The following is a 19492-nucleotide window of genomic DNA, read 5'->3' as shown; positions in this document are numbered from 1 at the left end:
CTCAAAGAAGGGCCCAGAAGATTGGAGTTTATACAGCACTCTGAGCCACTGAGAGGCCAGGAGGGGGCACAGGGCTTCTGTGGGGTGTGGCCGCAGTGACATACGGGAGGTATGGGGAGGAGGTGCGTGGTGCATAAAGGTTGTCTTGTTACGCAGATAAAATCTCTCTGGCAATAAAAGTCGTCTGGAGCAGGCGACTCTTCCTCATACAGATGACTGACTAATGCACATTTCCTTTAGAGAGATAAATTCCTTTTAGAATGGAACAGCTTTCCAGCGATATTCCCCGTTGTCTGCGCTTTCTCAGAGTTATGAGCTAAAAAAACATGCCCAAAGGAGTGTATTTTGGAGTGGCCCGTTTGGATTTTCCTGCAGTCATATTTTGGGGTGGTGCGTCCTGAGCCGCAAAATTAGTTTTTAAAATTTTTTTTTGCTTTTTATTATAGCTTTTTAATAGTATGGTGAAGTTAGAAGATCAGCACAACTAGCGTCAGGGTATCCAGGACTTAAAACGTGTAGCGATTTGTTGAGATTTGGGTGAATTTGCCTTACCCTGCGGCACGTGTACCCCTGTCCCCCCATAGCAGGAAATACGGAAGGAGACAAGCAGGCTTGGTGTCGGGGAGAGAGGTCGGTTTGCTTGAATTTCAGGTGCAGCCGGTGGGAAACCCGGCTGGAGCTAGCACGCTGGGAGCCAGAGACGCAGGTTTAGGGGGTGTCATTGGTGTGACTGGGGTGGAAAGGAAGCTACACAGGTGTGCAAGATCACCGGGTGGTGGTGGGAGGACCCAAGATGGAAATTTGAGGGTCATCACGTTTAAAGTATAAGCCCGAGAAAGAAAGAGTTTCTAACTTCTAGGTTCTCCAAACCAGGCGTCCTCAAACTACCGCCCTCGGGCCACATGCGGGTGTTCGTGCCCGTTTGTTTTTATTTTGCTTCGAAATAAACTATATGCAGTGTGTGCATAGGAATTTATTCATAGTTTTTTTTTTTTTTTAAACTGTAGTCCGGCCCTCCAACGGTCTGAGGGACAGTGAACTTGGCCCCCTGTTTAAGAAGTTTAAACAGGACCCCTGCTCTAAAGGATACAAACCAGAGAACAGAAACGCAAGTAATGTTAAGTTAAAAGCAGGGGACGGCTTTGTGTGGAGGGTGGGGTGGGGGAGGGTTATGGCCAAGTGGGCTTTGAAGCCGCCCGCCCGCAGAAGACTTTAGTGTTTTGAGGAGCACGGTTTGCATGCTAAGCCCACAGCCCTTAGCGTTTTGCAAGCGAGGAAGCTGCTGCCTCAGTTTCCCTTGCGGCGAAGTGACTTGCCCTCCTCCGTCACCCTGCCAGTTAGGGTGTGGAGGTGGAGCTCGTGCTGGTGAGCTCCCGATCGCTCGTCCTCGGGGCTCCCTCTGTAATATGGTGACATCGCCTTAGAGAACCCCTTCCTAGTCACCATCTCCACCGCCACTCTCCGCCCCGCTCGACACTCTGGGTTACTGAAGGTGAAAAAAAGAAAGTTTGGCAGGGAGGAAAAAAAAAAAAAAGCGATGCATTCCATTGTTCTAGGTCCGGGGTCCCCAAACCCCGGTCTGTGGCCTGTTGGTAATGGGGGCCACACTTAGCGGCGGGTGAGTGCCCCCTGAGTGACCAGGGGTGGCAGTAAATTCTCACGGGAGTGCAGACCCTCCTGTAAACCGTGCACGTGGGGGATCCAGGTTGCGTGCTCCTTTCGAGGACTAATGCCTGACGCTCCGAGGTGCAGCGGGGTTCCCGATGCCGGCGCTGGGGAGCGGCTGCAAACAGAGACCGTCATCAGCAGGGAGGTGGAATATAACGCGCTGGAATCATCCCCCCGCCAGCCCGTGGAAAAATTGCCTCCCAGTGCAACCTGGTCCCTGGTGCAAAAAAAGGTTGGGGACCGCTGTTGCTGTTCCAGATGTCAAAGCCCTCCGGCGTGCTGGACTGACGGCAGGTGCCCTGATGTTTTCCGAAGGGACGTCCCGTCTGGTGGCTTATCAGCGGACATCTCTCTGCGTAAGCTGCTTCGGGGCCAGCTGACTGTCATCCTCTCGCAGCGGGAATTCAGCCTGTGTCTTCCGTTTGTCGTTTTTCGGTGCAGGGACGTTTAATTTCGTAATCGTTTGATAAGCACGCTGTTAAACTAAAATGTATTATTTCTTTGCAAAGCTGAAAATACTCCCCACAGGCTGAGATTTTATTTGGTGAGCCACCTGATGAGGAATTTAGAAGACTCGATTCAGCACAACAATAGCTTACCACTTGCTGAATTTACTAAGTCGTGGGCGCCATGCTAAATGCTTCATCTTTACAGGGCGAAGAAGCAGTTAAAAGGGGTGATGGCATTTGCCAGAGTTCTGGGACTACTAAAGGCCCAGTTTGGGTTGAGATTCTTCGGTATTCCAAATCCCCAGGCACCTTTTATTCCCAGGATTAGTCCTGGCCTGGCCCGGTGCTGTGCTCGGTGCTCCATCTGCGTGTATGTCCTCTACCTGGGTTCGGCTCCCTTGCTCTGGTTTTCTCCGTAAAACTCTCTCTTAAGGTGTCTGTGTGTTTGGCGCCCTTTAGTAAGATTTACCAGGGTGGGGTGGAGGGAATGCAGGAGAGGGGAGGATATGGGAGTAGAAACTGTTATATGACAGACGAACAATTTCGAACTGAGCATCGCATGGCATTTCTGTTCTTAAAATCGCCTTGAGCACCCCATCCCTGGAAATCTTTGTCTAAAGGCCTGCCACCCCCAGCCACCCCCTGCACATACACGCAGCTCTGGTGCAGGCTCTCTCGGAAGGCAGTTTGGGTTTTAAGTGACTTTTTAAAAAAAATCTCGGCCGGGCGCGGTGGCTCACGCCTGTAATCCTAGTACTCTCTGGGAGGCCGAGGCGGGAGGATCGCTCCACGTCAGGAGTTCGAAACCAGCCCGAGCAAGAGCGAGACCCCCGTCTCTACTATAAATAGAAAGAAATTAATTGGCCAACTAACATATATACAAAAAATTAGCCAGGTATGGTGGCACCTGCCTGTAGTCCCAGCTACTCGGGAGGCTGAGGCAGGAGGATTGCTTGAGCCCAGGAGTTTGAGGTTGCTGTGAGCGAGGCTGACGCCACGGCACTCACTCTAGCCTGGGCAACAAAGCGAGACTCTGTCTCAAAAAAAAAAAAAGTAAAAAAAATCTCACCACTGAAGCAAACGCTTTTGGTCATAGTTCACCTATTGCTAAAATAGGAATATCTGTTCGACCCGCTTCATTGGGATTTTTCTCTCAAGGATCTAAAATAAAAACGATGGAAGTTGATGCTTGAAAGCATTAATACGTATGAAATGCTGTGTTCGTGTAAGATATCACTCTTATTATTGATGCTGTGATTGTAATCAAACCAAAAAAGGGACTGTGAGCAGCTGATGAGAATCTACATGGAAATAACACCGTGTTCTTCCAGTAAAGTAGCAAAACAATACATAATTGATTTTTTTGGGGGTAAATTTCTGATTTTCAAAGCGTATGAGCTTCTTTCGTGTCTTTGGTTTTAAAGCGATCCTTTATATAGATAGATTTTAGTGAAGATGAACTTTCCTAACGAAAGTATAACAGTGCTCGGATGTTCAAGATGAGTTAATAGTTTTTCTTTCTTTCTTTCTTTCTTTCTTTCTTTCTTTCTTTCTTTCTTTCTTTCTTTCTTTCTTTCTTTCTTTCTTTCTCTCTCTCTCTCTCTCTCTCTCTCTTTTTCTTTCTCTTTCTTTTTCTTTTTCTCTCTTTCTCTCTCTCTCTCTCTCTTTCTTTTTCTTTTTCTTTTTCTTTTTCTTTCAACAGAGTCTCACTTTGTTGCCCAGGCTAGAGTGAGTGCCGTGGCGTCAGCCTCCCTCAAACTCCTGGGCTCAAGCGATCCTGCTGCCTCAGTCTCCCGAGTAGCTGGGACTACAGGCATGCACCACCATGCCCGGCTAATTTTTTCTACATATATTTTTTAGTTGGCCAATTCATTTCTTTCTCTTTATAGTAGAGATGGGGTCTCCCTCTTGCTTGGGCTGGTTTCGAACTCCTGACCTTGAGCAATACTCCCGCCTCGGCCTCCCAGAGTGCTAGGATGACAGGGGTGAGCCACCGTACCCGGCCAGTTGTTTCTTTTTTTCAGATTATGTAACTGAAATTTGACACACTGAACAATAAATAAATGCCTTGGCAAATGTGCTTTTTTAAACATTATTTTGCAACGTGATTTATCTCTTTTTTTTTTTCATTTTAGGAAACAGATATTGATGACAGATATGGAGATTTGGATTCCAGAACAGATTCCGATCTTCCAGAAATTCCACCATCCTCGGATAGAACCCCCGAGATTCTCAAGAAAGCTCTATCTGGTTTATCTTCAAGGTATGATTGGATGAAGATGAATATACGTAGGTGCATAAGATAAGCTTTGAGGTTATCCTTGTCCATGTAATCAATTTGACTTTTTATAAGTTTTGGAGCTATGGGAGAGAGGCTTATACTTTTTGACCACCTAATATATGAGTCACAGTCGTAAGTGCTTGACACACATCTTCTAAGTCTTTTCTTTTTTTTTTGTATATATATTTTTAGTTGACCAATTTCTTTCTTTTTTTTTTTTTTTTTTTGAGACAGAGTCTCGCTTTGTTGCTCAGGCTAGAGTGAGTGCCGTGGTGTCAGCCTCGCTCACAGCAACCTCCGACTCCTGGGCTCAAGCAATCCTCCTGCCTCAGCGTCCCGAGTAGCTGGGACTACAGGCATGCGCCACCATGCCCGGCTGATTTTTCTCTATATATTAGTTGGCCAATTTATTTCTTTCTCTTTATAGTAGAGATGGGGTCTCGCTCTTGCTCAGGCTGGTTTCGAACTCCTGACCTGAAGCAGTCCTCCCGTCTCGGCCTCCTAGAGTGCCAGGATTACAGGTGTGAGCCACCACGCCCGGCCAAAATCAAGGATTTTGAATCTAGAACCAGACTGTCCTCTGTTCTTCAGTGCGTTGGTTTTTATTTTCCCCACACATGCTCTGTTTTTAATTTAGTGCTTCTCTCCTCGAAAGATGATTTTTGTTTACAATGTCAGCAGATATATATATTATATTTGAATATGTGTTAATTTTTTTTTTTCATTTTTAGGCTTTTCTGTGTTAATTTTTTATATGCTTAACTTTGTATTAGGTATTCTTGGGAGATTTAGAAGAGTCATTTAAATTAAAATAAGGAAATTACGTCTTTAATCTTCTTTGGAGAGGGGAATTTTCTTTTTTTTTTTTTTTTTTTTGAGGCAGAGTCTTGCTCTGTTGCCCAGGCTAGAGTGCCGTGGCATCAGCCTCACTCACAGAAACCTCAAACTCCTGGGCTCAAGAGATCCTTCTGCCTCAGCCTCCTGAGTAGCTGGGACTACAGGCATGTGCTACCATGCCTGGATAATTTTTTCTATATATTTTTAGTTGTCCAGCTAATTTCTATTTTTTTAGTAGAGATGGGGTCTCACTCTTGCTCAGGCTGGTTTCGAACTCCTTACCTTGAGTGATCCTCCCGCCTCGGCCTCCCAGAGTGCTAGGATTTAGAGGCTGAGCCACTGTGCCCGGCCTAGAGAGGGGAATTTTTATGGGAGAAAATATATCTATATAATAAAAACCAGGTAGAATGTTGTCTTCAAGGCTACGTGCAGTGCCTCACGCCTGTAACCCCAACATTTTGGGAGGCCAACGTGAGAGGATCGCTTGAGGCCAGGAGTTTGAGACCAGCCAGGGCAACATAGTGAGACTCCACCTCTACAAAAAGGTTTTTTTTTTAAAAAAAAATTAGCTGAACATGGTGACACATGCCTGTAGTTCCAGCTATTTGAGAGGCCGAGGCAGGAGGGATCACTTGAGCCCAGGAGTTCAAGGTTGCAGTGAACTGTCACTGCACCACTGCAGTCCAGCCTGGGTGACAGAGTGAGACCCTGTCTCTTAAAAAAAAATAAAAAAGCATTCTTCAAGGGCCCAGTTTTCGGTTACCATGGAATTTTGGGATAATATAAAGTGAGTAGCTTCCCTGTTTAAAATCTCAGGTTCTCAGCCACTACCATTCCCCGAAGCTCAAAGGCAGCCATGAGAGGTACAGCTGGACGTTGGCAGCACTCACCTGGGGGGTGATTTCTGATGACTTATTTTGTGTGTGGTTCTTCAGAAGAGCTGCTGGATAATTCTGAAACTGAGAGTCAGCTACACAGAGGGGCTAAATATCCATGCAGATTTTATATAGACAGGACAGGATCATTATCCTGTTGACTGTGGTCCTTTATTTTTCTCCGATTAGACTTGTGATCTAGCCTAATTTCCTAATCCATTCATTAATACACAGTTATATCTGTAAAGCTAAATGGAACCTTTCAGCCATAGCATTTTTTTAATAATTTTTTTTGTAGAGACTGGGTCTCACCGTGTTGCTAAGGCTGGACTCCAACTCCTGGCCTCAAGCGATCCTCCCACCTCAGCCTCCCAAAGCGCTGGGATTATGCACGGGAGCCACTGTGCCTGGTGGCCGTAGCATTTTTGACTCTCCACCCATTTTTTAGTTTAGCCTCTAAGCTCGTCGTCTCACAAGAAACTTAAGAGTCTCCGTAGTTTGTTAAACAGTAAAGGGAAATAGAGTTGGGCGGGTTCAGTTTGACTGCCTCGTGAAAAACTGTGGAAGCAAGAAGAAAAGTTTGTGGACTTAATCTTTTGGCACTTTTAGATCTTATTTATTTTTTTTTTTTTGAGACAGAGTCTCACTTTGTTGTCCAGGCTAGAGTGGCGTCAGCCTCGCTCACAGCAACCTCAAACTCCTGGGCTCAAGTGATCCTTCTGCCTCAGCCTCCCGAGTAGCTGGGACTACAGGCATGAGCCACCATGCCCGGCTAATTTTTTATATATATATCAGTTGGCCAATTAATTTCTTTCTATTTATAGTAGAGACGGGGTCTCGCTCTTGCTCAGGCTGGTTTTGAACTCCTGACCTTGAGCAATCCGCCCGCCTCGGCCTCCCAAGAGCTAGGATTACAGGCGTGAGCCACCGCGCCCGGCCACTTTTAGATCTTTGAGCGCAGAGATGACATGATAAAAAGGGTATTGAAGAAGAGTGGTTAGTGGAAAGTATCTAAACTGTATAGTAGGAGAGTGTTTGAAAGCGAGGACTGCAGTCAGTATCTTATATGTGGGTGAAGACAGCTGATATTTCTGCCAGTAAGAGAATGAGGACCCTAGGCTTGAAATACAGTACGTATGTGCTACTAGACATTAAACTGAATCAAAATCTCTTACCGTTTCAATGCTGTCGTTTGAATGAATGAAAACCAGGTAAGTCTTCAAAACAGCAACAAGCGTAGATTGAGAAATCGTCATCCGTGCACAGGCGCATTCGGAAATCGCCGTGTGCGTTTGAATCAGTCTGGTTTTTTTTCCCTACGAGGACTGCCAGCGTTGTGTGTGGCACATGACACAAGCAGTGGCACTATGTGCAGGTGCGCTGGGGGTGAGGGGCGAGGTCCTGGCGTGGGCGGGCCGGGGTCCCTTGCAGGGGCGAGTCGAGGTCAGATCAGTTCTCCGCGTGGCAGGAACCGGCAAGGTCCGCAGAGCAGGGACGTCCTGGTCCGCAGAGCAGGGAGGGGTCCCAGGATGAGAGAGTGATTCTCTTACCCGAGATTCCGCCCCTCATCGGGGAGGGCCGGCAGCACGTTTTGAGCAGTGCGGGGAAGGGTCCTCTCGTGTGTCCTTAGCCTCGGTGACCGACCTCTGGGGTCACTGGCGCCTGGCTGCTTTATTTCCCTGGGATCGCACCGTGCTTTTTCCAGCTTCAGTTCCATCTCGTCTCTCGTCACTGCTTCTCATGGCCAGGCCGTGCCATCTGCACCGTCCTAGCTCTCCCACCCACCTTGACCAGCCTCACTCCCCGGCCTCACGATCCGTCCCCGCTCACATTTAACAAAAATAAAATTGAATTTCTCTCTCAGTTGAGTGACTGTTGTTTGTTCTTATTACATAAAGCGAAGTAGGAGAGGCTTAAAAGTCCAGCAACTAACTCAATACTGAAACCATCACAAAACCTTTAAAAAAAAAAAAAAAAAAAGACACATCGAGGCCGGGCGCGGTGGCTCACTCCTGTCATCCCAGCACTCTGGGAGGCCGAGGCGGGAGGATCGCTCGAGGTCGGGGGTTCGAAACCAGCCTGAGGAAGAGCGAGACCCCGTCTCTACTAAAGATAGAAAGAAATCACTTGGACAACTAAAAATATATAGAGAAAATTAGCCGGGCGTGGTGGCGCATGCCTGTAGCCCCAGCTACTCAGGAGGAGGCTGAGGCAGGAGGATCGCTTGAGCCCAGGAGTTGGAGGTTGCTGTGAGCGAGGCTGACGCCACGGCACTCACTCTAGCCCGGGCAACAGAGTGAAACTCTGTCTCAAAAAAAGAAAGAAAAAAGAAACCACACATTAAACAAACACTAACTCTGCAAACGTTTTCTTTGTAGGTGGAAAAACTGGTGGATTCGTGGAATTCTTACTCTAACTATGATTTCCTTGTTTTTCCTGATCATCTATATGGGATCCTTCATGCTGATGCTTCTGGTAAGTGTGTTTCACGTTTCCCTAAGTGTCTCTTGGCTTGTTTTTCATCAGCGTTTATCTGATAGATTGAATTAATTTAACCATGTCACACACACAAAAAAATGATGGCAATTCAAGACCGGGTGACAGCAAATTTAGTTTCTTTAAAAGCATCTTCTAGGCCGGGCGCGGTGGCTCACGCCTGTCATCCTAGCACTCTGGGAGGCCGAGAAGGGAGGATCGCCCAAGGTCAGGAGTTGGAGACCAGCCTGAGCAAAACAGAGACCCCGTCTCTACTATAAATAGAAAGAAATTAGCCAAACAACTAAAAATAGAAAAGAATTAGCCGGGCATGGTGGCGCATGCCTGTAGTCCCAGCTACTCGGGAGGCTGAGGCAGGAGGATCGCTTGAGCCCAGGAGTTGGAGGTTGCTGTGAGCGAGGCTGATGCCACGGCACTCACTCTAGCCTGGCAACACAGTGAGACTCTGTCTCAAAAAAAAAAAGCGTCTTCTAGTTCATGGACCGATCTGAACGAATCTGTTCTGTTTGCAAAATGACCGTTCAGAGTGTTGGTGCAGGTGCAGGGGTGGGGAGGGTCCGCAGGTGGCAGGCGCAGGGGGTGGGGAGGGCCCGCAGGTGGCACGTGCAGGGGGTGGGGAGGGTCCGCAGGTGGCAGGCGCAGGGGGTGGGGAGGGCCCGCAGGTGGCACGCGCAGGGGGTGGGGAGGGTCCGCAGGTGGCAGGCGCAGGGGGTGGGGAGGGCCCGCAGGTGGCAGGCGCAGGGGGTGGGGAGGGCCCGCAGGTGGCACGCGCAGGGGGTGGGGAGGGCCCGCAGGTGGCACGCGCAGGGGGTGGGGAGGGCCCGCAGGTGGCACGTGCAGGGGGTGGGGAGGGCCCGCAGGTGGCACGTGCAGGGGGTGGGGGTAGAGGGATGTGCCTGGGAGAGGGGAGTAGGAGCCATTCTGGGGTTTGGGTTTTGTAGTGTGTGTGTGTGGGGGAAGCCCAGCAAGCCATGAAGCTAAACAAGTATGTCAAGCTGTCCATGCGTCTAGCAGGTCCTCCAGGGCAGTGCTGGGGGTGCGCCAGGCACTGCGTCGGTCCTGGGGTGTGGGACGCTGGTCCCCGTCTCTGCCTTCCTGTGGCTTACTATTTACACCTTAAAATACTTTTTTTTTTCTTTTGTTTGGAGACAGTCTCACTCTGTTGCCCGGGCTAGACCTCCTTGATCTCTGTCTGCTCTTGCTCACCTAGAAATGTGTTCACCCTTCTGTCTCAGCGGCCTCCGCCCTCCACGCTGAGGGCTATCCACAGCTCATGAACTTATGAGCAATATGACATGATTTCCCTTTTGTTTTATAAAACAAGAAGTTTGGGGTTTTTTTTGTTTTTTGTTTTTGAGACAGAGTCTCACTCTGTTGCCCAGGCTAGAGTGAGTGCCGTGGCGTCAGCCTTGCTCACAACAACCTCAAACTCCTGGGCTTAAGCTATCCTCCTGCCTCAGCCTCCTCCCGAGTAGCTGGGACTACAGGCATGCGCCACCACGCCCGGCTCATTTTTTCTATATGTCTATTCGTTGGCCAATTAATTTCTTTCTATTTTTAGTAGAGACGGGGTCTCGCTCTTGCTCAGGCTGGTTTCGAACTACTGACCTTGAGCGATCCTCCCGCCTCGGCCTCCCAGAGTGCCAGGATGATGGGCGTGAGCCACCGCGCCCGGCCAAAAGAAATAGTTTTGCAGTGAAACTAGACTCCACGATTAAATAAAATCCCATCAACTCCTGGAACCACCTAAAGTGGCTCTTACAAGCACCGCAAACCTCCTTCACTTTTCTTTTCTTTTTTTTCTTTTTTTTTTTTGTCCCAGCGTTAATTTCGTGCTTCCTTGGGGATATCCAGGTAATGGAAATGGGCGGGGAGTGTCGTTCTCTGTCCTGTTAATTTTGCTAACATCTTTAAGTGCTTTTTTTCTGACTTGGAAAGCGGGCAGGGCAGGACTTACACGTGAGGGCGGAGGGCGCGGGTTCTGAAAGCCAGGCGGGCAGCTGTCCGGGTGCAGTTCCAGAGAGAAGGGCTGCCCGTGGTCTGTCGCTGGGCCTGCCGAGAGCTAAGGTGGCCACCGTGGCCCCGGGGGACTCGGGCATCTCAGAAGCAGGTGCGTGCAGAGCTCTGCCCGGTGCTGTGCGCAGAGGAAGGTCCCTGCGGCCCTGCGGATGGAGGGACCTTTGGGTGGGTGGGACCTCGAGCAGTCTGTCGGGTGGAGAGAGCACTGCGACCAAAGGTCCCAGGGGTGGCTAGGTGTGTCAGACAGAGGTGTTTTACCTTGAGCCACAGGGCCTTGGAACCTGGAAAGATGATTAGGGATCAGATTCTGGGAGGCCTTGCAGTGCTGTGAGGAGTTGGGGTTTGATTTGGGAAGCCCCGAGGAGCCGTTGGAGCCGCTGGGGGTCATCTGAGTTGTTATATTCTCCTTTAGAAGAAAGATTCGTGTGAGATGCTGCAAACCACCAGTACCCTAGACACACTGGCGCAGGCTGGTTCGGTGGGCTCCCCTGCGATATCTCACTTACGTTTTGCTCCAAACCAAACTGTTGAGTGTGATGACTAGGGCAGGAACTTGTGGATAAAGACTATTTTTTAACCACTCCGTTAATGACAAAATCCAAACCGCTTTTAAAGGTATGCGTGCATACATTTGGATTCTGATTTTTTTTGAGACAGAGTCTTGCTTTGTTGCCCAGGCTAGAGTGAGTGCCGTGGCGTCAGCCTCGCTCACAGCAACCTCCAACTCCTGGGCTCAAGCGATCCTCCTGCCTCAGCCTCTCGAGTAGCTGGGACTACAGGCATACGCCACCATGCCCGGCTAATTTTTTGTATATATATTTTTAGTCGGCCAATTAATTTCTTTCTATTTATAGTAGAGACGGGGTCTCGCTCTTGCTCAGGCTGGTTTCGAACTCCTGATCTTGAGCGATCCTCCCGCCTCGGCCTCCCAGAGTGCTAGGATGACAGGCGTGAGCCACCGCGCCCGGCCTGGATTCTGATTTTTTTTTAAAAGAGAATCTTAAGCATGCTTAAAGTACTCGGGCTTTGAAAATGTTTTTCTACTATGATTTTATTACTAGTTATTTGCTTTGATTGGTGAGTTTAATCAGAGAAGAAAATAAGAATATTAAAGATCTGGAGTAGATGTGAGTTATTGCTTAAGTCTATTGTATGTACCCACACGTGCATACATACGTGTGTTACATTTACGTGATATTTATGTGAAGGGAATATGGATGAACACACACAGTTGGTACTCAACTGGTACTACTTTTATGTATTTTTTTAAAGTCTTAACTATGTTCATATTCCTAGCTAGATCCTTTATATTTTGAGAAGCACGCATCATGCCTAGTTTGCATTTGCCTTATAATGTCAGTACTCAAAAATGACTAATTCAAGATAGTTTTATTAAAAACTTGCTTCTAGGAAATGATAGTTACTGTTTTAAGATGGAACGCTTACTCATGTTCCCTAAAAGGAGCCCTTTTCCTTTAACCTTCTATTTATAGTTCTTTAGTTGTTGTAGTCACAGCTTGGAATCACACTTTCTGAGTGATGGTGTTACTAAAGTGTATTTTTGATTTAAAGGTACATATGAACATGTAGAAGAGATTGAAAGTGTTTTTTCCCCCCTTCCTTCTTAGAAACTGGTATGATGATTAAGTTTTAAGTCATGACGGGCCGGGCGCGGTGGCTCACACCTGTAATCCTAGCACTCTGGGAGGCCGAGGCGGGCGGATCCTTTGAGCTCAGGGGTTCGAGACCAGCAAGAGCTAGAATGCTGTCTCTACTAAAAAAAAAAGGAAATTAGCTGTACAACTAAAAATATATAAGAAAAATGAGCCGGGCATGGTGGCGCGTGCCTGTAGTCCCAGCTACTCGGGAGGCTGGGGCAGGAGGATCGCTTGAGCCCAGGAGTTGGAGGTTGCTGTGAGCTGTGATGACTGCAGCCCTCCCATCCCGCCACCCGTTCTGCTTCTGCATCCAGCCATTTGGCTACTGCCTGCGCCCTCAGTAACTAGCAAAGAGTAGACACTTCTACACTGGTTATTGTTTGTAAGGCTCTTGAAACACTAATCGTACCTACCAGCGTCCATTGCCGCCAGTATCGACGGCAATCGAGTAGCGATTTCTGTGTCGTCACCCAGTCCTGGGAGATACACATAATTGTTTCAGGATTTTTTTTTTTTTTTTTTTGAGACAGAGTCTCGCTTTGTTGCCCAGGCTAGAGTGAGTGCCGTGGCGTCAGCCTAGCTCACAGCAACCTCAAACTCCTGGGCTCGAGTGATCCTTCTGCCTCAGCCTCCCGGGTAGCTGGGACTGCAGGCATGCACCACCATGCCCGGCTAATTTTTTCTATATATATCAGTTGGCCAATTAATGTCTTTCTATTTATAGTAGAGACGGGGTCTCGCTCTTGCTCTGGCTGGTTTTGAACTCCTGACCTTGAGCAATCCGCCCGCCTCGGCCTCCCAAGAGCTAGGATTACAGGCGTGAGCCACAGCGCCCGGCCTGTTTCAGGATTTTGACTCTAGTGTCTCGAATTTCCTGTTTTCCGTTTTTCCGGGAGTTCCGTATTAATTCTCCTTGCAGGCTTTAACTAAAGAGCATATAAGTAAAAATACATGCTTTTTAAAAAATGCTTTTTTTTTCCCCCTCTCCAGCCAGTAAAATTGCATACAGTGCTAATGGCTGCTCCCTAGCAAATGTGTTCATGGACATCGCGTTAGTCATTCGGTGTTTTAAAAGCCCTCTGGTTCTATAAATAGCGTGGCTTTGCCACTTACCATTGAGCACTGTCCCCATTCTGTGATTGTGTGCAAAGATGATTTAAACAGCAGCATTTAAATTTCCTCTTGTCTTTGTATGACAACGCATCTGTGACTTTTCCCTATCCGTACTGTTTATAGTAGTTTGGTGTAATTTTTTTTTTGATCATGTGGCTGAGGGAACACATTTACTTTTTTAAGTGTGTGATTGGACATGTGCTAATAATAGATATCATGGGAACAAAAGCTTAAGAGTGTCCTGAACCGGTAGGCTTTGGGAAAGCTAATTTGTGAAAATCTTAAAAAAGAAATCCTACTTTAAATGAAAGTAGATCTTCAGGCAGAGTCTGGTAAGCTTTTTCTGTAAAGGATCAGATAGTAATATTTTAGGTGTTAAGGATCTGCATAGGTTCCTGTCACATGATCTTAGGTTTGTTTTTTGTTTGTTTGTTTTTTGAGACAGAGTCTCACTTTATTGCCCAGGCTAGAGTGCCGTGGCATCAGTCTAGCTCACAGCAACCTCCAACTCCTGGGCTCAAGCAATCCTCCTGCCTCAGCCTCCCGAGTAGCTGGGACTCCAGGCATGTGCCACCATGCCTGACTAATTTTTTTTTCCTATACATATTAGTTGGCCAATTAATTTCTTTCTATTTATAGTAAAGACAGGGTCTCGCTCTGGCTCAGGCTGGTTTTGAACTCCTGACCTCGAGCAATCCTCCCGCCTCGGCCTCCCAGAGAGTACTAGGATTACAGGTGTGAGCCACCACGCCAGGCCTGGTGGTTTTTTTTGTTTTTTGTTTTTTGTTTTTAACTCTTTAAAAATACAAAAATCCATTCTTAGCGTGAGGGCTCTAAAAACCAAACCTTTGGGTGTGCCCTCTAGAGGCTGAAAAGGTCAGTCTGCCATATTTACAAAGATTCCGACCTCTTGGTGTTCACGATGGTAAGTGTTCGACTTGTCTGTCATTTGCTCTTTGAGTCTTCCAATGAACTTAAGCCAAACGCTGGATGTGACGCTACGTTCTGAGAAGTCGCCTTCACCCAGATCGGTGGGTTCTGGGCGTGAAGGACCGCTAAATACAGAGCATCGAGAAGGGATTCATGAATACAAGCCCGTTTAACAGGGCACGTGTTTGGGACACTGTGTGAATAGAACTGCGTGAGCTCACAGGCCGAAGTGGCTGCAGGTGTAGAAGCTGCTTGTGATTTGCCAAATCAGCACAGCTTAGATCAGGCGTCCTCAAACTACGGCCCGCGGGCCACATGCAGCCCTCCAAGGACATTTATCCGGCCCGCCGGGTGTTTTTGCCGCCGCCGCTGCCTGTCCTGCTTAGCAGCCGGCTCGTCCCGGGCCCACAGTGCGCACCCTCCAACGGTCTGAGGGACGGTGAGCTGGCCCCCTGTTTAATAAGTTTGGGGACCCCTGGCTTAGATGGACCGGAGAGCAGCCGGCTTGGGGAGAGTGGGCACGGCCGGTAGGATGAAAAGACCATGCCCAAGCGCTGGGTGATTGGGTAGAAGATGTTTTAACCGTTTGTATGGTTGCAGGTAAATGCATATGCTGCGAGTGGAGTTTCGCACGTGATCGTTTCCCTAGGATTTCCCCAGAGACATGATGGACAAACTTGGAGAGAAAGATTCTCCCTTGAGAAGGAGGATCTCAAGATGTGAAGCGGTGATGGGGGGCAAAGTTTGGTCAGCTGTGACCAGCCAGACCCGACCCCTCACACTTTACACCCCAGGGCCGCCCCCTTGGGGAAGGATCTTTCCGACGTTTTTTTTTTTTTTTTTCAGACAGGGTCTCACTCTGTTGCCCAGGCTAGAGTGAGTGCCGTGGCGTCAGCCTCGCTCATAGCAACCTCCAACTCCTGGGCTCAAGCGATCCTCCTGCCTCAGCCTCCTCCCGAGTAGCTGGCACTACAGGCATGCGCCACCATGCCCGGCACATTTTTTCTATATATATTTTTAGTTGGTCAATTAATTTCTTTCTATTTTTGGTAGAGACGGGGTCTCGCCCAGGTTGGTTTCGAACTATTGACCTCAAGCGATCCTCCCTCCTCGGCCTCCCAGAGTGCTAGGATGACAGGCATGAGCCACCGCGCCCGGTCCTTTCCAATGTTTTTGAATAAGACAGCATTTGCTTTCCCCTTTGGGGCATGGCATTTGATTTTAAAGATACTGAGTATTGCATTTTTGCTACTGGCCTTTTAGAATCATTAAAAATTGGTAGATGAAGGTTTTTATCTATCAGTGCGTATAACAAGAAGCTGCTATATTAAATGATCAAGCGCAAACGTAAACATTGAGACACGTATTAATTATCTGAATGTTTTCTCTGGGTTTCAGGTTCTGAGCATCCAAGTGAAATGCTTCCATGAAATCATCACTATCGGTTACAGAGTCTATCGCTCCTATGATCTGCCGTGGTTTAGAACACTGAGCTGGTAAGTGAGCTTGAAGCCGTTTCGGACACGAAAATCTGGTTTTTTTCTAAAGTTTGTATAGGAAACATCCTGCTCAGTCAGTATCCACGCAGTTTGTCAAATAGATTGGTTTTGGAGAAAGATAAATTTAAAAAAATGTAATTGAATTTTGAAAACAAGAATATCACCTTTATCTTTCCCACTCCAACACTTCTTTCACATCTCATATTTCAGTCTCTGTAGAGATGTCTGTGTTGAATATTACACCATTCTTGTCCTTTTAAAAAAACTAACCAGTGTATTGGACAGTTTTTATAGCCTTTATAATTATGATTTTAGCAAAAATTTTACTAATGATTTTTTGCTTTGCTTTGCCTTTTTTTTTTTTTTCTTTTTTTGGGACAGAGTCTCACTCTGTTGCCCAGGCTAGAGTGAGTGCCGTGGCGTCAGCCTCGTTCACAGCAACCTCAGACTCCTGGGCTCAAGCGATCCTCCTGCCTGTATGATCTTTTGCTTTATTTCCCCCCAGTTGACATGAGAACACACAAAATACTGTATATGTACAAGAGCTTGTCGTTAGGAAGAAGAAAATCACTAAACGATTTTAACATGTAAAGTTTTATATCTTTCTAAACATTTCGGGTATAGTTTCTAGCTATCAGGGAAACATGGTAGTATTATAGTTTATATTTAACCTAAGTGGCCATGCCGTCTCATACAGTTGCGTTGATTAGTACCAGCAAGGAGCCAGTGTTTCTTAGTAACAGGCAGGGGGTTCAGAATAGTCAGAAAGAAGTTTCTTGTTTTGGGAGATAGCTGATTTTTTCTTCCAGCAGGTTTCTTTACGAGTGGCAAAGTATACAAGAAACGTTGGGTAGATAAAATAGTTGGAGAGTGATTAAATGCCAAACCAATGCAGGATTGATTCTGAGCATCAAAAAAAGGAAAGATGAGTCAGGCTGGGCACCAGTGATTGTAGAAGCCTTCATAGAAGAGGTGAGATAGAAGCCGATTCTCGAAATAGGCAGACTTTGGGTAGAGAGAAGAGGATTCTGGGTAGAGACGAGGATTCTGGGTAGGGAATAGGATTCTGGGTAGGGAATAGGATTCTGGGTAGAGACGAGGATTCTGGGTAGAGAAGAGGATTCTGGGTAGAGAAGAGGATTCTGGGTAGAGAAGAGGATTCTGGGTGGAGATGAGGATTCTGGGTAGAGAAGAGGATTCTGGGTGGAGAAGAGGATTCTGGGTAGAGATGAGGATTCTGGGTGGAGAAGAAGATTCTGGGTGGAGAAGAGGATTCTGGGTAGAGACGAGGATTCTGGGTAGAGACGAGGATTCTGGGTAGAGATGAGGATTCTGGGTAGAGAAGAGGATTCTGGGTGGAGAAGAGGATTCTGGGTAGAGAAGCAGCGCCCATCAGTTTCTGAATGTGGGACAGATGTCCCGTTTACTACAGACGGTGTGACATTCCTGACCCTCCTGAGCGAGCAGAAGGCATTTATTAGAGAATAGTGGGCAAAAAAGTTAGATTGGTGGGCCGGGTTAGGCCCCGACTGCCTTACAGAGGAGTCAAAGACAGTCTCCACTGTAGGAAAATGGAAAAATCGTAAGGCAGTTGATGGAAATGAGAACGCTTGCCCTGTACTTTGGAACACCGGGTATGACAGCATCAGCGAGAACCGGAGGGAAACCACCCGCTTTCCTCTGCTGTGGCCCTCCCGGCCAGCTTGGGCTCGAGGATGAGGCGCTGAGGAGCTGGAAGGCAGTGTTTCTCAGCCTTTTTTTCCTGGCTCACACGCAAGCTCTCATCAGCACAATCTCAGCGGGTTCCACTTCTTCCTCGAGGCTGGGGGCTGTCTTGGTGGAGGGACCCGCTCCCACTGCCACCCCTCAAGAGTCACTGCTCCACTGGATCCATCCAGAGCGTTGGAAGACGGGAGAAAGATAGCGACTGTGTGCAGGGCAGTGGGGAGAGGGTTTGAATTACCTCTTCCTCCTCTCCCTCCTCATCTTCTTCAGGGCAGGTGGGGATTGGTCTCAAGACCTCTCCTATTAAAAAGCGTTAGAGTCATGAGTAGTTGGGAGTTAATTTCCCTTGTAATAATGTGTGCATGTGTATATACCAGGGGTCCTCAAACTTTGTAAACAGGGGGCCAGCTCACTGTCCCTCAGACCGTTGGAGGGTGCGCGCTGTGGGCCGGCCTGGGACGCGTCGGCTGCTAAGCAGGACAGGCAGCGGCAGCAGAAACACCCGGATAAATGTCCTAGGCGGGCGGCATGTGGCCCTCGGGCCGTAGTTTGAGGACGCCTGGTATATACTCACGTACACACCAAAGGTGGGGATTGTATGCGTGTGGAGTATTTTCTACATTTTCTTAATTATCTGTCTCTGGTATTAGAATTTGAGCTAAATAAAGGCATGAACTATATTCAAGAAATTCTTGTCATTAAGTTTATGATTAAGTTTAGGCCGGGCGCGGTGGCTCACGCCTGTCATCCTGGCACTCTGGAGGCCGAGGCGGATCACTCAAGGTCAGGAGTTTGAAACCAGCCTGAGCAAGAGCGAGACCCCGTCTCTACTAAAAATAGAAAGAAATTAATTGGCCAGCTAAAAATACATAGAAAAAATGAGCCGGGCATGGTGGTGCATGGCTGTAGTCGCAGCTACTCGGGAGGCTGAGGCAGGAGGATTGCTCAAGCCCAGGAGTTTGAGGTTTCTGTGAGTGAGGATGATACCATGCCACTCTAGTCCAGGCGAGAGAGAGGGACTCTGTTTCAAAAAAAAAAAAAAGATTAAGTTTATTTATTTTTATTTTTTATTTTTTTACTATTACCTAGGATTAAGTTTAAAACAGGAAAATAACATTTTGGTGGAATATATCTTGAGTTGGTTTTCTGAACTTGGTTTTGATCTTTGTGTCATTAAAATGTAGAGAATAATTCTGTTGAGTTTGAGGGGAAGGAAAGCCTCAAATATAAAAAAGCTAATTGTTTTTAAATTATAGGTACTTTCTACTGTGTGTAAACTACTTTTTCTATGGAGAGACTGTAGCTGATTATTTTGCTACGTTTGTTCAAAGAGAAGAACAACTTCAGTTCCTCATTCGCTATCACAGATTTATATCATTTGCCCTCTATCTGGCAGGTAAGTTAAGGAAAATATTCTATATTGATGTGTAGCTAACTTATTTTCATATTTATTTTTATTTATGTTATTTAAATTCATAGCATCCTTTATTTGTTACGTTTTATCCCAGCCCCTCTTTTTAATTGTTTTCCACATATAAAGCTGTTTCTTTCATCATGGTCTTAAATATTAATAGCAATTATTCCCTAATGGTGGTTTAAAAAATGTATTTAATAGTCCCTCCATGTATTTGAAAAGTTTCTTTGTAAGTTGTAATAAGGAAACTTAAATACGTAGTGATTATTCACCAAATATAATGTACAAAGAAACTTTCACATGTATGTTGCTTTTATTTGTCCCTGGCAAATAGAGCTTTTTTGTGTAGAATTAGAGTAATCAGTTTTCTTTACATGATTTATTATATACAACTTTGTTTATAGTATGCTGTGCCACGTGTCTTTATGATTTGAGATTAAAAATGATATTCTTAGAGTAATGTTAGAATAAAGAGATTTCTTTTCCATAAAATTTACCAGTCATAAAAAAAGCAACTCTAAGAAATTG

The 19492-nt window shown here is 46.9% G+C and overlaps 1 protein-coding gene across 1 annotated transcript in view; it reads left to right on the top strand.

Annotated features, from left to right (window-relative positions):
* The window catches only part of CDS1 (CDP-diacylglycerol synthase 1), a 54323-nt gene that overhangs the window by 9040 nt on the left and 25791 nt on the right, over nt 1–19492 (top strand). Inside the window, exons 2-5 of the mRNA XM_075998733.1 lie at nt 4253–4380; nt 8489–8585; nt 15725–15822; nt 18807–18946. Of these exons, the coding sequence (XP_075854848.1) occupies nt 4253–4380; nt 8489–8585; nt 15725–15822; nt 18807–18946 (463 nt within the window). The remainder of the gene's footprint in view (nt 1–4252; nt 4381–8488; nt 8586–15724; nt 15823–18806; nt 18947–19492) is intronic.

The sequence above is a fragment of the Microcebus murinus genome, chromosome 29 (genome assembly GCF_040939455.1).
Source record: "Microcebus murinus isolate Inina chromosome 29, M.murinus_Inina_mat1.0, whole genome shotgun sequence".
NCBI classification, from domain to species: domain Eukaryota; kingdom Metazoa; phylum Chordata; class Mammalia; order Primates; family Cheirogaleidae; genus Microcebus; species Microcebus murinus.
This window is presented reverse-complemented; position numbering and strand designations above follow the sequence as displayed.